The sequence below is a fragment of the Pipistrellus kuhlii genome, unplaced genomic scaffold (assembly GCF_014108245.1).
Source record: "Pipistrellus kuhlii isolate mPipKuh1 unplaced genomic scaffold, mPipKuh1.p scaffold_m20_p_3, whole genome shotgun sequence".
Classification (NCBI taxonomy): Eukaryota; Metazoa; Chordata; class Mammalia; order Chiroptera; family Vespertilionidae; genus Pipistrellus; species Pipistrellus kuhlii.
In genome coordinates this window covers 161,258,238-161,282,603 of record NW_023425529.1, presented here as the reverse complement: position 1 = coordinate 161,282,603, position 24,366 = coordinate 161,258,238, and the positions used below count along the sequence as shown (strand labels likewise).

General features: G+C 35.9%; 1 protein-coding gene across 3 annotated transcripts in view; it reads left to right on the top strand.

Moving 5' to 3' along the window:
* The window catches only part of TUBGCP3 (tubulin gamma complex associated protein 3), an 87,225-nt gene that overhangs the window by 32,453 nt on the left and 30,406 nt on the right, over positions 1-24,366 (top strand). For all 3 annotated transcript variants that reach the window (XM_036456104.2, XM_036456105.2, XM_036456103.2), the window contains exons 12-14: positions 20,066-20,176; positions 20,756-20,864; positions 23,731-23,920. In XM_036456104.2, the coding sequence (XP_036311997.1) occupies positions 20,066-20,176; positions 20,756-20,864; positions 23,731-23,920 (410 nt within the window). The remainder of the gene's footprint in view (positions 1-20,065; positions 20,177-20,755; positions 20,865-23,730; positions 23,921-24,366) is intronic.

Sequence of the window (24,366 nt, the reverse complement as noted above, 5' to 3'; positions counted from 1 at the left end):
TGTCACACTTGGATTTACGAAGCATGAGCACCCTATTACTATTTTTCCCCTTGTGGTTACTGTTTTTCTTTCATGGTAATGCTACCACACTTTCTTCGAATGCCATACTGATTTTGTACAGTGCTTTGAAAGCCAATTATCTCATTTTTTGGCAGAATTGTATTTGGTTAATGGAAAATTGTTTTCCCATTTTTATTTATTTTTTTATTTTATTTTATTTTTTAAAATATATTTTATTGATTTTTACAGAGAGGAAGAGAGAAAGAGAGTTAGAAATATCCATGAGAGAGAGACATCAATTAGCTGCCTCTTGCACACCTCCTACTGGGGATGTGCCCGCAACCAAGGTACTTGCCCTTGACCGGAATTGAACCCGGGACCTTTCAGTCCGCAGGCCGATGCTCTATCCACTGAGCCAAACCGGTTTCGGCTGTTATCCCATTTTTAATAGTGGGAAACTCAGCAAGGTCAAATCACTTAGCCAAATTTACTAGCAATATCAAGTTTACGGCAAAGTTAGGACTAGATCTCCTAAGTCTTAGTCCAGTTTTCCTTGCAGAACAGTATTATATGTTCTGTTGCTTTGCACGATTATGTCGAACTAAACTATGATGTTAACTATTTTAATGAAACAAGTTACTTGTGTATGTACTCATAGTGCAGTTAGTTCTGCTATAGTGCAATATGTGTTCCTAAAACAACCGTGCTAAAATCACAGAGTAAAAAAACCATAGAACTTTTGACAAAAGATAGAATGAAGGGGGCATCACCCTAAAAAATCTTTATCAGTGATGGTAAATAAAAAAAGTATATAAGAACTTCATTAAAGTTGTAGCAGAGATTTAAACACATATTAAATTGTTAAGTAATAAGTAAATTCTAGAGTAAATGTGGCATTTACCTTGAAAAGGCCCTAATGTTGACTTGTGGACATGGGCCAAAGTAGGCTTGTCTGAAGTGGAACAGAAAGTTGTAGTTGCTGACACGCATGATGCTGGATTAAGGTAGCTGGTGGTTTGAGATGTGTCTCTGTGTGCAATTTGTGGATTCCTGTGTGGCTAGGTGGACGGATGAAATTGTACTTAAAGCAATCATGAGACACTCAAAGTTTCCTAATTATCAATTATATCATAATAAGTTTTAAAAATACGCACAATAGCAGAACAAACTGTATGTGCTATTGTTTTGTGGGTGCTTTTGGAACACATAAAAGGTGTTCTCTATGTGCATATGTATTGTGCAAGTCACTCAATATGTCTTATGGTTCCTTCCATGGCAGTATTATAGTTGTACTTTATTACTGCATGTCATTTCACTGTATGGACTTATATTTTATTTAGCAGCTCTCCTTTTGATGGAGATCGTGTTCTTTGTAGTTTTAAACCTTATGAATATTATTAAAATCAACCCCCTTACATGTGCCTCTCTTGCATATTTGTGAGTTCCTCTAAGGTAAGTATTAGGAGGTGGGATTGCCGAGTGTAGGGAATGCATACTTTAAATTTTGATTCTGCCGTTTGAGCTCTGGAGTGGCTCTACCAATTTTCCCAACAGTTACCAGTTTTCTGCTATGGCTCTTGTTTCTCCATCCTCAACAGCATTTCATATTACCTAACTTTAATGAAAGTGTTTTTTACCTAAAGTATGAGATGTGGCATCTCCAATGGTATTTATTTGCATTTTACTGGTTATTCGTGAGATTGATGAGCTTATTATATTAATTCATTATTTTTATTTCCTCTACTAATTGTTATATTGCCCAGTTTTCCTGTGAATTTATCTTTTTAGATTTGAGTCATGGGATAGTTCTATACATTTGTATAACTTGTATCTGTAGTAGTACCTTTTTCCTTTAATTATTTTTCTTTTTATTTTCACATTATTCAGACTGAAAGAAGAGTTGTTAGATAGTACAAAGAATAATAGTCTTGAACAAAACTCCCTGAATGTTAGTATTGCCACATTTTATCAAATAGTAAATTCCTATATACACCTGAATTGGCTTCTGGACTGTTTTTATATTGTTGGCTATTTGTCAGTATTATTTAAACAACTATAGTTTTATGGTTTTATATCTGATAGGAACAGTTTGTTCTTTTTATAGTTTTCCTGGCTGTTTTTGCACATTTCTACTTTGATATGAATTTAGAATCAGCTTGTCAATTCTGCCAAATTAAAAAATATATTTATAGAGATTACACATTGATTTATAAATTAATGAGAAATACTTCCATGCTTTCTGTGTTCTATTTGTTAAATGAGCTGTATTTTAAACTACTTTTCCGGCGTATAAGACGACCCCCTAATTTTACAGTTAAAACATAGGTTTAGGCCTGTATTCGCTGTATAAGACTCCCCACCACTTCAAAGAAAAGACTTACTTTGCCGTCTAGATCTGCAGGTAATTTTTGTGCAATTTTGGTCTTTTGCCCCCGATTTTCGGTTGACTTTTTTTCGTTTTAAAAGTCGTCTTATACACCGGAAAATACGGTATGAATTGAAAGCTTTGAAAGGTCTGATATATATGTTTTTATTTGACTAATGGTTACCTTTCACTTTTTCAGAACTTTCTTTAACCTATATTTTTCTTAATGATAACGTCAAGAATAAAAATCTGTTCCTACTTTTAAGTTAAGGAATTTGTTTTGCCTCATATTCTTTTCTGCCATGCAATTAATCCCTATAGCTTTTGCTATGTTATTGTATTATTTTCAAAACTTCATATTCAGTTTGTAAAAATTTCATATTCAATTTGCTCTTTTAAAGTTTTAGTTTATTTTACTTTGTTTTTAGATTTGTATCACTTATTTAAACTTATATGTTTTATGTTTAACTGGTATTATTCCTTACCATTAAGCTCAATTAGAATTTCTGTTACTGAGATCTACATACAGAGGAGTACACAAATCATAAGAGTAAAGCTTGATATCTTACTACAAAATGAGCTACCATCCATATCAGAATAGCATCCTAACAGCACCGTCATTGTATGTCCCCCCTTCCCACTGCCACCCACTCACTGCTCCTTCCTTATTCCTAAAGGTAAACACTTTCCTCACTTCTAATAGTTTTGTCTTATGTTAAATTTTACATAAGTGGAGTCAGATTTTTTTATATGCTAAAATACATTTTACATGCCATCTGTAGGAAAGCATTCTTTGCATTCATCATAGTTAAGTATGAATCTTGAAGTATAAATTTCTGAAAATTGCTATATAGTTGTTTATTTAATTAGAACTTTAAATCAGACAAATATTCAAGATTAAATGGAGATTTTAATTCTTGTGCAGTTCAGTTTTTATTACTTTTGTGATAAGGAAACTTTTAGGTAATGCTTTCACTTTGATAAGAGTGAAACATCATTTTTTATTAATTTGAGGTCTGTTATTCTGTAATTATAGGATGAGGTGAATTTTGGAAGCTATTTTTACAATGCATATTAAATCTCCTGACCATTATCACAATAAGTAAATTGATCTTAGTTTTAGGAATTTGTCATTTATGAGCTTAAGAGAATCTAAGTGATGTTATGGTTAAGAAAATGAAAAAAAAAAATCCTTTTTATATATAACTAGAGGGCCGTTGTGTGAAATTCATCCATGGGTAGGGTCCCTAGGCCTGGCCAGCAATCAGGGACTATCAGGGCCTTCCGGCTGCCAGCCGGGGCCTCCCTTTCCCAGTTGCTGACCACAGTCTGGGGCCTTTCTTCGTTTCTTGCCGCCCCACTGGTGGTGAGCACACATCATAGCAAGCGATCGAACTCCCAGTCTCCTGGTAGAACTTCTGAGGGGACACTTTGTATATTAGCCATTTATATATAGAGATTTGTATATGATGAGCTATGCTTACTATGTAAATTTGTGAGAAATAACCTGACCAACTTAAAAATCATAAAGGAAAAACTGTACCGAAAATAAGACAGTGTCTTATATTAATTTTTTCTCCCAAAGTTGCGCTAGGTCTTATTCTCAAAAGAGGTCTTATCTTTCCATGCACTAGGTCTTATTTTCAGAGGATGTCTTATTTTTGGGGAAACACAGTAGTTTCAGTTTTGAGGCTTATCTGTTTATCACCCATTAAAATTATACTTATATAATTAAAAAAAGTAATCTTTTCAGTCGGACTTCTAAAATTAAATTGTTAAAGGATGAAAAATTGTACCTTTTATTTAAAAACTATATTCTAATCCCTCCCTCATCCAATAATTAATATGTTACTTATAATATGAATTTGGGGTGCAATGAACTTTTTCAATAGCTGCTGATCAGTTAACTTGATGAACCTGGTTTTCCTCAAAGGTTGGCTTGGGAATTGTCTGAGATATATAGTGCTACCAATTAAAGCAAAAATTAAAGCCACAACTGGCTTATTATCTTTTTAAAGTTCAGTGCCTAATTTCTTTTTTTTTTTTTTTTCTTGAGAATAATTTAATTGTATTTTCTAGCAACCAGATTTTTAAAGTAGTCCTTAATTATATCACTAATTCATTAGAGACATCTGTGTTTTTAAAAGAGTTTTTAAAAGTACCACCGATTTTTTATTGATAGTCTGCCTTCTATGTTATTCAGCCTTATTTATTTATTTATTTATTTATTTATTTATTTATTTAATAGTAATTATGGGACTCAAGTTGATGGAAAATGTAGAGGATTGGACACAAACTTCCAAAATTGATTTTCTCCTGGATTTTTCTGTACTATGTATTTCTGAACATTGGTTTACTGAGATAAAATAGACTCTTTTTAAGACTAATATAGCTTAAATTTGATGTACTTTTTTTTTTTTTTTTAAAGAATTCTTGTTTCATAGAATATGTATAAGGCAAAGTTACAGGTTTTATTTATTTAAAGATAAAATACAAAATAAGTATTTATGACTGTTGAATACAATATTAGCATTAGTAGCTCAAATGATCATGTAACAAACTTATTTCAAAGCTTTCCTTATTGGTAAAGTTATTTATTTTTAGATGTTTTTATTTATAGACTTCTGGAAATGTTGGAAAAATTATAAAAAAACATTCCCAGGTATCCTTTCCTCAGATTACCTGAATGCTAATATTTTATTACAATAAATTTATCTTTTTTAAAGACTGTATTTAGTGGTATTCATACTTAGGGTCTGAGTTTAAATGGGACTTTTAGGAAATTAGAGATTTGTATATTTTTATTGATTTCAATGGGAAGGGAGAGGGAGAAAGGAGAGAGAAGCATCAATGATGACAGAGAATCATTGATCAGCTGCTTCCTGCACACCCTCTACTGGGGATTGAGCTCGCAACCTGGGCAATTGTCCTTGACTGGAATCGAACACGTGGGACCCCTGATTCCACAGGACGATGCTCTATCCAGTGAGCCAAACCTAAAGCTAGGGCTAAAGATTTGTAAATTTTTAATTTGCTAGTATTATACCTCAAATGTTACTGTTCACTAGTTTTGCTTGTAGGATTTTAAAAATTCATTGTAAGTGATAGAGCTAAAGTTAATCCTTCTTGACAATATATTTTATGTTCTTTGTGATGGGCTTGTATTGTTTAGTTCTGCTATGCCATTAGGCTTTACACTTAACAGTGTCTTGTTGTAATTCATCTGCTTTATTTCTGTGGGATAGAGCTTAAGAGCTCAGGTTCTGGAATCATATGACTTGGGTTTGACTTTCATCTTCAGTTTCTAATGGCTCTGTATTCTGAGTGAGTAATTTAGCTTCTCTTGGCTCTACTTTCTGCATTTTTCATATGTGCAGAATAGTAGTGCCTATTTCATGGGATTTTTTTTTTGTGTGTGTGTGTGTATTCAGTCAGGCAGATAGTATTCATGCAATGTGTTATCTGCTGATAATATAAGAAAAACATTGCATACAATTTGAATAGCCAGTTGCCCTAAGATGTCATTGATCTTTTATTTTCATTGTTCTCTGACTTGTTTTCTTTTTTAAAATATATTTTATTGATTTTTTACAGAGAGGAAGAGAGAGGGATAGAGAGTCAGAAACATCGATGAGAGAGAATCATCGATCAGCTGCCTCTTGCACATCCCTCACTGGGGATGTGCCCGCAACCAAGGTACATGCCCTTGACCGGAATCGAACCTGGGACCTTTTAGTCTGCAGTCCGACGCTCTATCCACTGAGCCAAACCAGTTTCGGCTTGTTTGTTTTCTGTTGAACCCTAAATTTATAAATATTCATTTAAGTCTCTTTAATTTATTTTGGGTTCTCTTTAATTTAATATGTTTACCATAATAATTTTGTGGTTTAGACAATTGCATTCTGTGTTTGATCCTTATGTAATTTAAAATTTGGGAATTTTTATTTATTTATTTTTAGTTTTTACATGGGTTAACTTTTTCTTAGTCTGCACAATGAGTATTAATTGGTTGTAAAATGAGTTTTCCTCAAGTATGATAGTTAACTTGAAACTGCTATACATGAACTTTATAACCATCAATTTAATAGTAATCTATTTAATATTTGCATAAAATTACTCCTTTCTAGAACAAAGAAAACACAAAATAGGAATAAGCAGATAGTAAAAAAGGAACCAAATAGGAATTTTAGAGTTGGAAAGTACAGTAACTGCAATGAAAAAAATTATTCATGGGTCTCAACAGCAGGATTCGTGGGATTCAAATAGAAAGAAGAAAATAAGCAATTTAAAATAAATCAATTAAGGCTGTCCAGTTTGTGGAACAGAAAAAAAGGGTAAGGAGATGAAAATAGTCTATCAGAACTCCTGTGGTACTGAAATTTGATGAAAAACATTAATCTATACATTCAGGGAGCTCAACAAATTCAAAGTAGGATAAACTAAAAAAAGATCCACAGTAAGACACAGTAAGGCAAACTAGAAAGACAAAAACAAAGAGAAAATCTTGAAAAACCTCATGAGAGGAAAACTCATCGTATAGAAAGGATCCTCTATTATATTTAACAGTTGATTTCTCATAGAATCCACAGAGGCTAGAAGGCAGTAGTATGATATATTCAAAATGCTGAGAGAAAAAGGCTGTTATTTAGGAATTTTGTAGTCTACAAAAACTGTCTTTCAAAAATGGTAACGGAGATATGAAGGTATTTCCAGATAAATAAAACCTGAGGAAATTTCTAGAAATTAGCTCTCAAAAGTGACTAATAAAGAAATAGAAATTGTGAATAGATCTATACAACAAGTAAAGAGATTGAACCAATAATCTTAAAAAAAAACAAAACTTCGCAATAAAGAAGAGCCCAGAATCAGGTGGCTTCTGCAGTGAATTCTACTCAGTATCTCAAGACCTAACATTAATCCTTCTCAAACTCTTCCACAAAATAGAAATGAAAGCCAGTAAAATACTAAGCATAAATATAACCAAGGAAGTATAAGATTTGTACACTGAAAACTACAAAACATCATTGAAAGAAATGAAAGAAGACCTAAATAAATGGGAAATTTTTTTACTTTATTGATTTAATGTAGTCTGTCAAAATTGCAATGGTCTTTATTACAGAAATGGAAAAGCTGATTCTCAAATTAGTATGGAAGGTCACAGAGCCCCAAATAGCCAACATACTCTTGAAAAAAAAACAAAACATAACAAAAGTTGAAGGATTCACACTTTCTGGTTTCAAACATATTAAAATGCAAACTAATCAAAACAATATGGTATTGGCATAACTATAGACTGGTAGATTGAATAGAATTGAGAGTCTAGAAATAAACTCATTCAGTTTTGTGGACTTGATTTTCAATAAATATCCAAGATCACTCAAGGGAGAAAGAATTGTCTTTTCAACAAATGGTGCTGGGACAACTGGATATCCATATTAAAAGAACAACTTAGGACCTCAGTTGCATTCCACATGTAAAAATTAACTCAAAATAGATCATACACTTAAAGCTGTAAAACTTTAAGAAGTAAATATACATATAAATCTTTGTGACTGGATTAGGCAATAGTTTTTAAAAAATATATCACCAAAAACATGAGCAACGATAGAAATTAATGTTTATCATGTTTAAAAACATATGTTCATCAAAGTACATGATAGAGAAAGTACAAAGAACCCACAGAATAGGAGGAAATATTTACAAATCTCATCTGGTGGGGCCTAGTATCCAGAATATTAAAGAACTATTATTACTTGACAACAAAAAGATAACCCAATTAAAAAATAAGCTAAGTACTTGCAGATATTTTTCCGAAGAAGATAAACAAGTGACCAGTAAACACAGGAAAAAATTCTGATCATTATTAGTCCTCAAGGAAATGTAAATCAAAACTACAGTTAGATAGCCCATTATACTCAACTGGGATGATATTAAAAATACAAAGCAAAACAATTGTCTGTTAGGATTTGGAACCCTCATACGTTGCTGGTGGGAATATAAAATGGTATAATCACTGAAGAAAACAGTTTTGCAGTTCTTCAAAAAGGTAAACAAATGAAAACTATATATATAAAAGTCTAAGCAATCGTTATGACCAACCAGTTGGTAGCTATGATGCACAATGACCACAAGGGGGCAGCAGTCCATCCTGGCTGGCCAACCTCCCACGGTCCTTACCGCTGGACTGGGTGAGATGGCCCCAATCGCTGGTCAGGCTGAGGGACCCCACTGTGCACAAGTTCATGCATTGGGCTTCTAGTATTCATATAAAAACTTATGCATGAATATTCACAGTATTATTTATGGTAGTCAGGAAGTAGAAACAGTACCAGTACTCATCAATTGATAAATGTGTATCTATACAGTGGAATATTATTCAGCCTCAAAAAGGAATGAAATTTCAACATGTTCTGCTACATGGATGAATCCTGAAAATATTAGGCTAAGTGAAATAGGCCAGGTCACATTGTATAATTTCATTGATAGGAAATGTGCAGAACTGGCAGATTTTTAGAGACAAAGTAGTTTTGTCAGAGTTGCAGTGGAAAGGGGTAGGGGAAATCACAGCTTAATGAATATGGAGTTTCTCTTTGGGTGGTGAAAATTTTCTGGAATTAGTGCTTATGGTTGCACAAGCAGATTGTGAATAATATTAACAACTATTGAATTACAGATGTTAAAATGACCTTTATATTATCTAAAGGGGCTCTAGCTCCATCTGGCTCCTAAGATTTAACTTTCTGGTTCATTTGCTTAGTCTTCTGCCTCATTGCCGGTTAAAGGAGTTCCTTGTTACCCACCACGCAGTATCTGTGCCTAAGTAGAGCTCAGAGGTTCTGAGTCTGCATGTCCCTTTGATCCACACTTGGGAGCCTTGTAAGGAGTTTAAGAATTTTCAAGTCTCCATGGTGTTTGTGATATGTGGCAATTCTTGACCTGGTATGCCCACCTTCTGATCTCCTTGCAGCACCAGCCAAACTTGAGTGGGACATCTGCAGAATTTGACCCAGAGATTGAGGATTACAAAAGGGAGAGGAATTCAGAGTGTCACCTTATTCCACAGCAGCAATCATTTATAGAAACTCTTGGGAGGTTTTCTGTGAGAAAAATAAAAGTCAATTAAGAATAGGAAACTGCATATTAGAGAAATCCTATAGTAAAGAACTTCTTTTGCCTAGTGTTTCTAAACTTAATATTAATTAGTAATATAGTAATGGATGTGTGTGTTTAAAAATATATATATTTTATTAATTTTTTATAGAGAGGAAGGGAGAGGGATAGAGAGCTAGAAACATCGATGAGAGAGAAACATCAACCAGCTGTCTCCTGCACACCCCCTACCGGGGATATGCCCACAAGCCAGTGCACATGCTATTGCCTGGAATCGAACCTGGGACCTTTCATTCCACAGACCGACGCTCTATCCACTGAGCCAAACCAGTTTTGGCTGGATGTGTGTTTTTTAAAATATATTTTTGTTGATTTCAGAGAGGAAGGGAGAGGGAGAGATAGAAACATCAATGATGAGAGAGAATCATTGACCGGCTGCCTCCTGCAGGCCCCCAAGTCTATTCTCTAGCTATTGAGCCAAAGCAGCTAGGGCTGGATGTGTGTTTTTATTAACATTCAATGAGAATGCTTAGTGGCTATTTTAAGGTCTGTGCAACAAATTAACATGCAATGGGGAAATACATTTTTTCTATTGGTGACAGAATCACAGGAACTGTGGCTTATTATTTGAAGGAACAGCCTAATTTCAGATAGAGGATAGTGCAAATAAGGTATAATAAACTTCCTAGTCACAGACCTCTCTGCATTCTGTGTTTGTGGACTACAAGTCCAGAAACCTTCAGTTAGAAAAAAACTTAAACGTCTCAAACTGGCCCTGACACCATGGAATGGAGCTAGTTTTTTTTTATTTTTTAATATGTATATATTTTTTTATTGATTTCAAAGAGAAAGGGAAAGGGAGAGATAGAAACATCCATGATGAGAGAGAATCACTAATCGGCCGCCTCCTGCACGGCCTCTGGGGATCATACCCTTGACTGGAATTGAATCTGGGATCCTTCAATCTGCAGGCCAACACTCTTATCTACTGAGCCAAACCAGCTAGTGAATGAAGCTAGTTTTCTGCAGAATTACCACAGGTGTGAGTGTCAGCATCCACCTCTAGGTTTCCTGCCTTGGAACTGGTGCCTGTCACATGTAGAGGATGGAACCATCTCTGCCCTCGTCTGTTTTTGTCGGGCTTCTTGGACCTTCTTTCTCTGTGGCCCAGCTGTGCATTCCTCAGTAACTTTCCTGCGTTAGGCTCTCTTAATATGGCTATTCTTGAGGTGTAAGTAGATTTGTTGCTGCTGTTCTGGGAAACTCTTTCAAATGCCAAGGTTACCTGTTTCCAAGAGAGGCTTTCTCTTTCCTTCCTGCTTCTGAGTGATTCTCAGTGTCTTGCCTTAACTACTTCCAGGTTTGGCTGATTTGCAACACTAGGATGAGTTTTTGCTCTTTTACCTGAAATAAAAACTTCCAGGTGGTCTGTGAGCATTGCTCTTTCTGGTTTGGCATTGTTAAAATTGGCTTCTCGGTTCACTAGTTAGGATTTTACTTTTAATTGTTAAAAAGATACGATTCCCTCGCCCAGTGGTACAGGGACTGGTGTCCAACTTTTATTTTTCTTGTATAAAATGCAAAGGCAGGCAAAAATAGAAGGCTTAAGAACTTACAGATATAATGAATGATTAGTGTAGGAAGTACTTTCAGCATTTGGGGAGAGGTTTCTATTATTTTTGGCTTTTTAAGGGTAACACTGTAGAAGAAAACCATTTTTTTGTTTTTGTTTTTTTGTTAGGCTTTTTATTAGCTAATCTAGGTTCTCTCCCTTGTAATATGAGTGAGGTAAATAAATATGCCAATATGTTCAAGGTAAAAACAAGATAGCTCAGTGTTAATTCTTTATTATTATTATTATTATTATTATTATTATTATTACTAGAGGCCCAGTGCACGAAATTTGTGCACAGGTAGAGTCGTAATCAGGGCTGACCTGTGGGGTGACCAGTGGGGTGATTAGGGACCCCCACTTGCACCTGCCTTGGCTGGTCTGGCTCCGCCTGCTCGCTGGCCCTGCCCCCTGCTGCCGCTGCCAGTCACCTTCCTCTGTGGGGTGACCGGTGCTGGTTAGGGCCTGCAGCCTGGGGGCAGCTCCTGCATTAAGCCATCTGCCCCCTAATGGTCAATGCACGTCATAGCAACCGGTCGTTCTGGTGGTCATTCTGATGTTCAGTTGATTTGCATATTAGGGTTTTATATAGATAGATTATTGCCTTTTGAATAAACTTGGTAGAGCTGTATAGGATAGAGGCCTCAACCAGGAGCAGGAAAAGAAGAGAAAAATTAAAAGTATGATCTTTTCCTTTCAAAATTTCCTTTGAAGATTTTCTATATTGCTTCAAATGTTTACTTAAATGCTCTAATCCCCATCCTTGAATTAGAAGGTCAGTGAAGTATAAATAATGTAATGACTGCTTTTGGGATTATCTAATCTCTGTGGATCCATTCGGCTTTCATTATTTTGTTCCTTTTATACTTTCACTGATAATTATTGAAATTTAAAGGTTTCCCATATACATATTTTATTGTTTTGGTCCTTTTGTGCTCCACCACCGAACTAGTATAATTGATCAGTTTACCTTGTCAATTTCCTTTTCACGCTTCCTCTGGCTCAGAGCCATTTTAGCTTCTCTAGGTGTGGATCTCTTGGTATTTGCCTGCAGGATTGACAGGTTGAAGTTGGGTCTTTGTGGTCTGTATTAATGGATCTGTTCTTAGAAACTAAGTTGCTTGCTAAGAAAATTACCCTCTTCACTTCTGTTTTTAGTAGGGAGGCCTTGGCATTTGTCCAACAGTTAATGAGAAATCATGGTACAATTATGTTTTATTTTTTCCCTCAGTTCTTTCTGTGGTTGACATAATGCTGAAAATTAAAGAACCTTGAGTGAAAAATGCATCAATAAAATAAAAGCATATTGCAATTATATTCTGACCTTGATTTTTCTTCTATAACTATATATTTTTCACAGGATTAATTAAATTCTAAGATGTACCTATTCCTCTCAATGTTTGCTACTAGATGTTTGCTAGTAGAGTAATTGCATGCTACTTTGCCCTCAGATAAAGTGATGCTTTCATAACTTCTAAAGAAGACAGAATTGTCTGAGGTTTTTATCTTTTAAATTAAATTTTTTTATTCATACTGATAAAAATCCTGTTGCACTCCAAATCTCAGGATAAATTGGTGTGTGGTCTGTAGAAACTAGCTCTTCTGTCTAACTGAATAACAGATAAATACACTTTATATCGATATGTAATTATCTGTTGAAAGGCAAGCTACAGAGTAGTCATAGCATGGTGATTGAGTAACCTTTTAGATTAGTACTCCTGCTGGGATTATAACATTTTTTTTAAGTATATGGATAATTTAAGTATGTTAAAGTGATGATAGTTCCATTATAGTAGTATTGTTTATCCTGCAAAAACATCATTATGTGTTTAAAATTAGAAAGAGGATATAAATTAAAAGATAAAGATCAATAAATACTTTAGTAATTTAAATTAGTACCTAATGATAAGAAATTTGAATTGAAAATAAATGTAGCGATCTCATTGTGGTCATAAAAATGTTGGCATTTATTCAAATGCCTCCTTATAATGGAGACAGTACAAAATTTATACCATCTAGCCCTAACTTACAAGGATCAAATATAAGACTTTGACATCATTAAAAATTTTGTTTCCTTAAGTATTTGCCCTTTGGTATTTGATTTGTGTTAATAGAAGAAACATCTTTTTTAGTTGGTTGCCCTGGGATATTGTAGTTACTAAAAAATTCCTACTGGTATCATATGTTTACTCGTTGGCTTGAATTACTCAATTTTTTGAACAATTTTTTCCTAATTTAAAAGTATTTGTGCAGTTACAAAATTTTTTGAGCATCTAAACAGTAGAAAATTAAAAATTATTAGTAATCTCATGATAAACAGATAACCTCTGTTAATATTTGTATATATTCATTTTTCTAGTTTTACTTATATATTCCTGTGTATATCATACCATGTATAGCATTTTGTAAACTTTTTTTTTTTAAATATATTTTATTGATTTTTTACAGAGAGGAAGGGAGAGAGATAGAGAGCTAGAAACGTCGATGAGAGAGAAACATCGACCAGCTGCCTCCTGCACACCCCCTACTGGGGATGTGTCCGCAAATTGGGTACATGCCCTTGACCGGAATCAAACCTGGGACCCTTCAGTCTGCAGACCAACGCTCTACCACTGAGCCAAACCGGTTTCGGCTGTAAACTTTTTTTTATAGGAATTAAATAATGGAATTAATTTAATGCCATTAAGTATTATTCTTTTATACCAAGTCTCCAAATGTAATCTCTGAAACTCCTGAGTAGTACATAGGATTATATGTTTTTGTGGATATATGCATTTTTCCTGGAAAAAAGATCTGTACTTGTTATCTAGTTCTCAGAAGTGTTTGTGATAGTTAAGGACTAACTTTAGTCCGGCTGGCATGGCTCAGTGGTTGAGCATTGACCTATGAACTAGGAGGTCAGGACACATGCCTAGGTTGCAGACTAGATCTCCAGTAGGGGGTGCACAGGAGGCAGCCGAGCAATCATTCTCACCATTGATGTTTCTATCTTTCTCTCCCTTCCTCTCTGAAATCAATAAAAATATATTTTAAAAAAGAACAAACTTTATTTTCAATGACTACAGAATAATGTTTTATAATTCATTATATATTTCCTTGCTTGTGCCCTGACCAAAAATATTTTATCCCAGTAATGCAAGGATAATATTTTATTCAGCATTTCATCTATGTTCGCTAATGAAACTGATCTATAGTTCCATTTTGGATATTTTATCAGATTTTGCTAGTGTGATATTGGATTCATAAACTGTAGCATTCTGTACATTTTTCTGTGATTTAGAATACTTAAAATAACATAAGAATGATAACTTAAAAAGTAGGCTCTAATTTGTTTTTATTATACTTCAGTTTTAAAAGTCTGGGTTTTAAATGCCTTAGCCATAATATCTAAACATATTGCTCTTTTTAGAGTTTTCCTTCTCCTTTTTCTTGGGTTAACTTTGGTTATTTAAATTTTGCAAGGAAACCATTAATTTTTTATTGCTATGAAAATAATAAAAATATTTTAAAAAATTATTTAAATCCACTTAGTACCTGTGGACACACATTCCTCGTCAGGTTTGTATGTTTACCTGTTTGTGATTTGGAATTTATTAAGTATCACCAAAAAGACACTTTGGGTATGTTACAACGTAAATAGATTTATAGTCCATTTGGGGATTCAAACCGCCATGTATAGCATAGCCAGTATTGAGCCTCAAACTATTCAGCTTCCAAATGAAACAACTGTCAGGTACTGAAGTTGTGGTCCAAATGCCATTTCTTCTTATTAGTAATAATTAATGTCGTTTTCTAATATCGATACTTTTTAAAATCGAATTTATTTAAACAATACAACAAAATTTAATCAACATTAAATTTTAGTTGCCGTGGTTTTCTACTACTTGTGCCCAACGCTCAGGAAGCATTTTAATCCCTCTGTTGTAAAATTCTTGTGATTTTGATGCAAAAAATTCGGTCAATGCATTTTCGAGGCATTCCTCATTATTAAATTTTTTTCCAAGAAGAAAGTTTTGCAAAGAACGAAACAAATGGTAATCGGAAGGGGCAATATCAGGAGAATATGCAGGTTGAGGGAGAACTTCCCATTCCAACTGGCGCAGTTTTTCAGCAGTGATTCTTGCAGTATGCGGTCATGCGTTATCGTGGTGAAGAATTACGCCCTTCCGATTAATCAGCGCGGGTTCTTTTTCTCTTAAAGCTTGGGCTAACCTTTCCAATTGGGCACTATACACTGCACTTGTAATGGTTTGGTTAGATGGTAAAAGTTCATAATGAAGAATTCCTTTAAAATTCCACCAAACACACAACATCACTTTTTTCGCATGCAAGTCAGGTTTTGGCGTGGGCTGCGGAGCCTCATTTTTGTCCAACCATTGAGGCTGCCTTTTCAAATTAACATACAGCACCCATTGTTCATCTCTGGTAACAATTTGCTCTAAAAACGGCAAACGGTTTTGACGAGAGAGGAGCGAACTGCAAATTGTGACTCTTTGATTATGGTTGTTGTCGGTCAACTCATGAGGAACCCATTTTCCAAACTTTTGGACTTTGCCAAGTGCACGCAATTGATTGGAAACTGTTTTTTGTGAACAATTTAAAGTTGTCGCAGGCTCTTGTTGGGTAATTTGAGGATTTTGCACCAAAAGAGCTTGAAGAGCTTCTTGATCAAAATTGGACACACGGCCTCGACCACTCTTGTCATTTAACAAAAAATTTCCCTCGCGAAATTTCTCAAACCAACGCTGGCATTTTCTGGCGCTAACTGCATCTTGACCAAGAGCACTACAGATGTTTTTTGCAGCCTCACTTGCTTTTCTTCCTAATTGGAACTCGTAAAGCATGCAGAGCCGAATATGCTCTTCATCCGCCATCTTCTTAGCCTAGTTTTGCAACAAAAACCAAACCAAACACAAACTTTTTCAAGCAAAACTTGTTAATTGCAGTTCACACGTTCTGTAGATACCACGTGTTTGAAAGTTATGTCAATACAAGTCAACGCCACACAAGATTTTAAACGAATGTTTAAAAACGACATTAATTATTACTAGATCCGATAAAAGGAACTAGAGCTCTTTGGGAAATTGACTGAATCTAGGTCTGGTGTAGAAACAAATAAGATAAGCCAAGAGCACCTTCTAAACCAGAAGCAAGGAAGACAACTCAGGTGAAGTCTGAAGAACTCAGGAACCAGCTTGAAGATGCTTCCATCATCCCAATCAGTATAATAACTAATGGGTTGAAACTCCAGATATATGTGAATTCACGTTCATGATGATAAAACAAAAAGCTAATTGGTCACCACTGGAGGATGGTAAATAAAAACATTATCAAATATCCCCTGTTGATTACTTGATATAGTCAAATTTTCCCCTTTTAATTTATTAATATAATTAGTTATAATGATGATTTCTGATGAGTCATCCCTAGCTCAGAGAAAAGGATGGTATATTAAGTAAAAGTTGCTGACCTGGCCATTAAAGATAAAATTCTGTCTAGAAGGAAACAGATCCCTTTAGATAAAGTTTGAAGGAAAGAAAGATCTAAATAATAAAAACACAATTGGAATACTAAAAGAAAATAGGGAGAACATTCTGTAATCTGGGAATAGGAAGATCTTTGGAAGTCAGGAAACTCAGAAGCTATAAAGGAAGACATTTACCTACATAACACAAAGTAGAACAAAACAAAAAATTGCAAATAATTAACTTGGAAAAATTAAATTTGTAATATTATTAGTAATAATTAATGTCGTTTTTAAACATTTGTTTAAAATCTTGTGTGGCGTTGACTTGTATTGACATAACCTTCAAACACGTGGTATCTACAGAACGTGTGAAGTGCAATTAACAAGTTTTGCTTGAAAAAGTTTGTGTTTGGTTTGGTTTTTGTTGCAAAACTAGGCTAAGAAGATGGCGGATGAAGAGCATATTCGGCACTGCATGCTTTACGAGTTCCAATTAGGAAGAAAAGCAAATGAGGCTGCAAAAAACATCTGTAGTGCTCTTGGTCAAGATGCAGTTAGCGCCAGAAAATGCCAGCGTTGGTTTGAGAAATTTCGCGAGGAAAATTTTTCGTTAGATGACAAGAGTGGTTGAGGCCATGTGTCCAATTTTGATCAAGAAGCTCTTCAAGCTCTTTTGGTGCAAAATCCTCAAATTACCCAACAAGAGCCTGCGACAACTTTAAATTGTTCACAAAAAACAGTTTCCAATCAATTGCGTGCACTTGGCAAAGTCCAAAAGTTTGGAAAATGGGTTCCTCATGAGTTGACCGACAACAACCATAATCAAAGAGTCACAATTTGCAGTTCGCTCCTCTCTCGTCAAAACCGTTTGCCGTTTTTAGAGCAAATTGTTACCGGAGATGAAAAATGGGTGCTGTATGTTAATTTGAAAAGGCAGCCTCAATGGTTGGACAAAAATGAGGCTCCGCAGCCCACGCCAAAACCTGACTTGCATGCGAAAAAAGTGATGTTGTGTGTTTGGTGGAATTTTAAAGGAATTCTTCATTATGAACTTTTATCATCTAACCAAACCATTACAAGTGCAGTGTATAGTGCCCAATTGGAAAGGTTAGCCCAAGCTTTAAGAGAAAAAGAACCCGCGCTGATTAATCGGAAGGGCGTAATTCTTCACCACGATAACACATGACCGCATACTGCAAGAATCACTGCTGAAAAACTGCGCCAGTTGGAATGGGAAGTTCTCCCTCAACCTGCATATTCTCCTGATATTGCCCCTTCCGATTACCATTTGTTTCGTTCTTTGCAAAACTTTCTTCTTGGAAAAAAATTTAATAATGAAGAATGCCTCAAAAATGCATTGACCGAATTTTTTGCATCAAAATCACAAGAATTTTACAACAGAGGGATTAAAATGCTTCCTGAGCGTTGGGCACAAGTAGTAGAAAACAACGGCAACTATATTGTTGATTAAATTTTGTTGTAATGTTTAAATAAATTCGATTTAAAAAAAAATATTAGAAAACGACATTAATTATTACTAGACCTAATACTTACTGATTCACCATCCTATATAATAAAAGGCTAATATGCAAATCAACCGAATGGTGGAACAACTGGTCACTATGATGTGCACTGACCACCAGGGGTGAGACGCTCCACCCAGGAGCTGCCTCCTGGTGATCAGTGCGATCTCAAAGTGGGAGTGCCACTCAGCCAGAAGCCCTAAGCTGGGCTCATGGCTGGTGAGCACAGTGGTGGCAGTGCTAAGCCATTAGTTGGACATCCCCCGGACTGTGAGATGGGAGCCCTTGCGGTGCAGGAATGTCATGCACAGGACATCTAATACCTAATGTAACAGTGTTGCTAAGGAGAGGACAATAGACAGGTCAAGGATCTAAAAAGAATTCACAGAGAAGAAAAGCAAATGGCAATCAGCATTGTGAAAATATTCCCAACTCCTTTTGTTGTCAGTAAAATTGCAGTATAAGCAACCATGATTTTGCTTAACTGATTGGCAAAATCTAAATGAGTAAGGATGCAGAATATCGAGTATCCTGCTGGTAGGAATATTAATAGACACAGCTATTTAGAAAGGAAATTGGCATCTATAAAAAATAAACATTTGATTCACCAGTTCTGTTATTAGAAATTGAGTTTGACCCTGACTGGTTTGGCTCAGTGGATAGAGCATTAGCCTGTGGGCTCGAGGGCCCCAGGTTCGATTCTCATCAAGGGCACATAACAAGTAGGGAGTGTGCAGGAGGCAGCTGATCAATGTTTCTCTCTCATTGATGTTTCTAACTCTATCCTTCTCCCTTCCTCTCTGTAACAAATCTATAAAATGTTTAAAAAAAATTGAGTTTTTAGAAATAAAAGCACAAGTCTACTAGGATATATGACTAAAAAATGAGACTGGCCTCACTGGAATAGCAAATGAACTGGAAACTATAGCAATTTAGTTTTCTCCTTCCCATTCCTTGTTTTTTTTTTTAATTTTATTATTTATTTATTTATTTTATTTTTTTCATGTCAATCTTTATTATTCATATTATTACAAAGGTTCCTCATTTCATTCCTTGTTTTTTTATGATGTCAACTTATCAGGCTGGTTTGTGGGGGAAGCAAATGTGAGAAGGGTAGTAGACTGGACAAGCTTCTCAGCATGCATGGTTCTTGGGCAGAGCTACAGGGGAAAGTCACTTCCTGTTGCGCCATTATGTACACTGGTGCTGGCCATTTCCCCATGTCATGGTCGGCCTGTAGCCGACAGGCTGAGCAGAGTATGTTAGCCTAGACCACATGTGTCAAACACAAGGCCTGCGGGCCAAATCCGTCCCGCCAGGCCTTGCAATGTGGCCCGCACCGCGCTGTCATCACTGCACTCTGCTGCGTTTCCATCACAATGACAGTTTATGACTGTTCAGTAAACCTTTCGGCCCGCGATTTAGGCTGGATTTTAGATTTTGGCCCCTTCTCTGATTGAGTTCGACACCCCTAGCCTAGACTCCAAGGCTCTGCAAGAGAGAGCCACAGAGGGCTGGCTCACTAGTAGAAGGAGACACAGCTGAGTAGATGAAAGTAACAGACGGGAAAACCCTGAAGCAGGCATGAATTGAATGTTCAAACAGCTATAGTAGTCAGTATGTCTTTACAAAGGTCTGAAGCAGATTCAGTAGTCCTCATATTTACTACTAGATCTTCCATGTTGCACAGTAGAGGCTGTAATTGATATTCATAATGAAAATCATGAGTCTTCAAGAAAGAGCTTAACTTGTTTTCGTTATACTTTGGTTTTAAAAGTCTGGGAAATATGTGATTACATTTGGGGAGATCTGTATATGTGATTACATTTAAAAAAATGCTTTTTAAAACAAATTTTAGTATATAAATGGTAAGTTTCCCTGAATCTGGACAACTTTGCTTTCTAGAATAACATTCTTTGATATTGTTGTTAGATAATATTTTGCCATGCATATTGCTTTTTAATGTTTTAATGCCTCTTTGTTTTTAGTTTTTTGTAGCATCAGATCCTACAGTTAAAACAGATCGACTGTGGCATGACAAGTATACTTTAAGGAAGTCGATGATTCCTTCATTTATTACGATGGATCAATCTAGGAAGGTAGGATTAGAAGAGGTTTTTGGGATTTTGATATTTTAATGCTATTTCTACCTGGATCATGAGACAAAATTATTCTTCAGTGAAAATTTTGTTGCATTTTAGGATTAGCATTCTTTAAAAATTTTTTTTTAATCTTTATTGTTGTAATCATTACAGATGTACTCTCCCTTTCTCCCCCTCATAGACCTTTTCCACCCAGAACCCCACTCCCCCCATGAATTCATCACTCTATTACATGGGTCCATAGATTATGCATACATGCATATAAGTTCTCTGGTTAATCTCCCCACTCACTCACCCCAGCCTCTCCTCAGAGATTCATCAGTCTGTTCCATGTTTCTATGTCTCTGGATCTATTTTGTTCGTTAGATTAGCATTAGCATTCTTGAAAGTATATATTAATTGGATACATCAACATAATATGTGTTAACGTCTTTTCAGTTTCTAGAATTCACTTCATACTATCCTACATGTTCTTGTTACTTAATTTTTAATCAGTAAATTGTTTCTTGTGAATATTTGTTATAGTTGGATTTTAATTTTATATAAAGGTGACTCTAGGATATTTTCCTTTTTTAGGTTCTTTTGATAGGAAAATCAATAAATTTCCTGCACCAGGTTTGTCATGACCAGACACCCACTACAAAGATGATAGCTGTGACCAAGTCTGCAGAATCACCCCAAGATGGTAGGATGATGGTGGTGGTTGTGGTGATGGTGGTGGGATTGTGATGATGGCGGTGGTGATGTTGGTGATAACGATAATATATATTGCTTGAAGTATTTTTTGTTTAACAGGACTAACACATTTTCCAAATTATTATCTAAAAATACCTTAATACACATATATTGTATATAAAATGTTTATTACTATTTAAATGTTGCTTCCCTTTTTATACATTTAAACAATAAGTGGTGGAATAGGTATAAACTGTTTTATTCTATTTTTTAATCCTCACCAGAGGGTATGCTTAGAGAGGGGAAGGTAGAGAGGGAAGAAAAGAGGGAGGGAGGGATGGAAAGATGGGAGGGGGGGAAAGAGAAGGAGGGAGGGAGGGAAGGGAAAAAACCACTGATTTGAGAAAGAAATATTGAGAAACACTCATCAGTTGCCTTTAACCAGGGATTGGTCCTACAACCCCGAAATGTGCCATGATCCACAGTTGAACCGGCACCCTTTTGGTGCACAGGACATTCAATCAACTGAGCCACTCTGGCCAGGCATGCATTACTTTTTTTATGTAGTGACTGTATGTCAAATCATATAAAGGAAAAAATGCTAGCCACACTTTGAAACTCAGAGGCTTGCCCAGAAATCAGAAAGGATTTACAAGTGTTTATTGTATTGAAAATGTTACATATCTTTCTGCCTACATTAAATGACTATGGTTATTCCTCATTCACTGCTGTTTTCTATTTTTTCCATTTGCTGCCTGCTTCAGCCTCAACAATTTCATGATATTTTGTGTCTTGGCTATATGTACTATTTAGATTGTCATCTTGGTTCATTCAAGTTTACTTTTCATCTGACATTGCGGTAGCTGTAGGGGAAATAATATGAATTCTCCAAAGCTGTGCCTTTCATTAGCTTATAGTCTAAATGTGTAATAGAGGCTGCTTGAACCTGAGTCTTGTTTTCTTGCCTTCTCCCTTAACAACATGAGCTTCAGCACCTGTTCCAGCTTCTCTACAAACTGCTGGACCCTGGGCTCCATGCAGTTGCTCAGCCACTGGGCCCAGCCAGCCAGCAGAGGGGTCAGCATCTATGCAGGTGCTGGGGACTTGAGCTTCCAGATCTCTGTGTCTCATTCCACCAGTGTGTGGGGCAATTGGGAGTCGTAGGGCCTGGCTGTGGGCATAGCTGGGGGTCTGGCAGCCATCAGGGGCATCCAGAGCAAGGAGGAGGTTATGAATGACGGCCTCCTGCCTGGAGAAGGTGAGAGGCTTGGAGGCTGATAGTCAGAGACTGCAGAGCAAAATCCAGGAACACCTTGAGGACGAGGGACCCAAGTCAGAGACTGGAGCATTATTTCAAGACCATGGGGGACCTGAGGGCTCAGATCTTTGCACATTCTGAGGACAAGGCTTGCATCTGGGTGACACCCTAGACAACAGCAACTCTATACCCTCAACCCAAAAGACCATCACCTACAGGATTGTGGATGGCAAAATGGTGTCTGAGGTCAATGACCCCAAAGTTTTTAGGCACTAAAGATAGCAGAAGTGGAGTACTCCTTGGGGGGGAAGCATAAGATGTGCCTGAAACATTCTATATAATAAAAGCCTATTAAAGTGTCTGGTTGTCCAGTCGTCCATTCAACCAATCAAAGTATAATATGCTAATGATATGCTAAGGCCACTCATTTAACCCCCTTAAACTCCCCCTCCCTTGAACCCCCTTCACACACACACACACACACACACACACACACACACACACGACTTTCACCACCCTATTATCTGTGTCCATGGCTTATGCATATATGCTTACAAGGTCTTTGGTTGATTGCCTCCCACCCACTCACCCTCCCCCGCCTTCCCTCCGAAGTTTTACATTCTGTTCCATGCTTCCTAATATAGGTTCTTCTTACCGGTCTATTATTTTGAAGAACAAATAAAAACAGTTCTAAAGTCCTCTGATATTTTCAAATTGATAACAGGTAGTGGGAAAAGACTTAACCTAGACTCTGCAGACCTTGCCTCTTTTTGTTTAACTTTGAAAAGTAGTGTTCTACCTTTTTTTAATCTTATATTGTTTCTTGACATTGGGATTATTTGCTAGCTCAAGTGTTATTATGGTTTTTATATAAAAGTGAGTATTTAGATATAAGTGGTTTTATGATGTAAATTAGCATTAAAAAGCATTGTTAATCTTTACCTATAATTTCTTTTTAATTTAAAACTGTGGAAATGATGGCTGTTTTGTTTGTTTTGCTGTTGTTTTTTTATATTACTGCTTACAGTTAGGCTTCTTTGTTGGTGACAGTCTCCTCTTATTACATGTACCTGGAAAATCTTCAGATCTTTCCTTAGAGTTTACTCTCTGATACTCTGATATGGCTGCACGACAACAGCACCTAACCTTTATATGATTTTCACAACCCATAAAGCTCATTACATGTGCCATTTTTTTTATTCTTCAAACTAGTTTTGAAATGTCTTATAGGCATGTGTAGGTGATTCAACTTTGACCTGCTCTATTCTCTTTGCACTTTTCAACAAAGTGAGATTTTTGAGTTAGTTACATTGTAGAAAGTAATTTGAAATTAAAAAAAAAAAAAATCTGTAAAGTGATGACTTGTGCTGTTAAGGGTCCTTCCGTAGGTCACAGTGCAGATGTCTGCGGTAAATCTAGCCAGACATCAGTATTTTCAGTTTCTTGAGCTCGGGACTCTTATTTTGCCTCCCTGACCATACACATGACCTGTTAGTGCCACCTATGCCATTTACAGGCATTGGCAATGAGATTTGTATGTGTGTGTGCCTTTAGATTTTCCTTTGTTAAAATACAAATTATGTATGTATGTGTACTTTTTTCCTTTTGTTCTCTACAGCTGCAGACTTATTCACAGATTTGGAAAATGCATTTCAGGGGAAAATCGACGCAGCTTATTTTGAGACTAGTAAATACCTATTGGATGTTCTCAATAGAAAGTATAGCTTGCTGGATCACATGCAGGCCATGAGGCGGTACTTACTTCTCGGTCAAGGAGACTTCATAAGGCACTTAATGGACTTGCTCAAGTATGAAAACCATTTTGATTTTCATAAATATACAGTAGATCTTGACATGATAAGAGTCTTATAATTTTTGTTTAAAGAATAAATGACATTAGAGGGAAATTTGTTGAATTTCTCTACAACATATGGTAAGATAAAATCGGGAAAAGGAAATTGTGACATTGTTGTGTTAAAGTATCTTTATTTTTGTTTGTTCTGTGCTTTGTTCTCCGGAGAAGCCTGTGCACTTCACAAACACTGTGGCCCTGGCAGTCTAGTGTACGAGGAGCACACACCATAGGCACAATTTGCTTAGCTTAACTTTGAAAGTAGTTGTAAAAAGAAATTGCATTTTAAGACTGAACTTTTTAGTTAAAATTGTTTCTTGTTCTAAAATAACTCAGAAAAACAACTATTAACTACTTCTGTTTTGTTACATTAATTAAATGTGCCCTTCCCCTCCATTCATC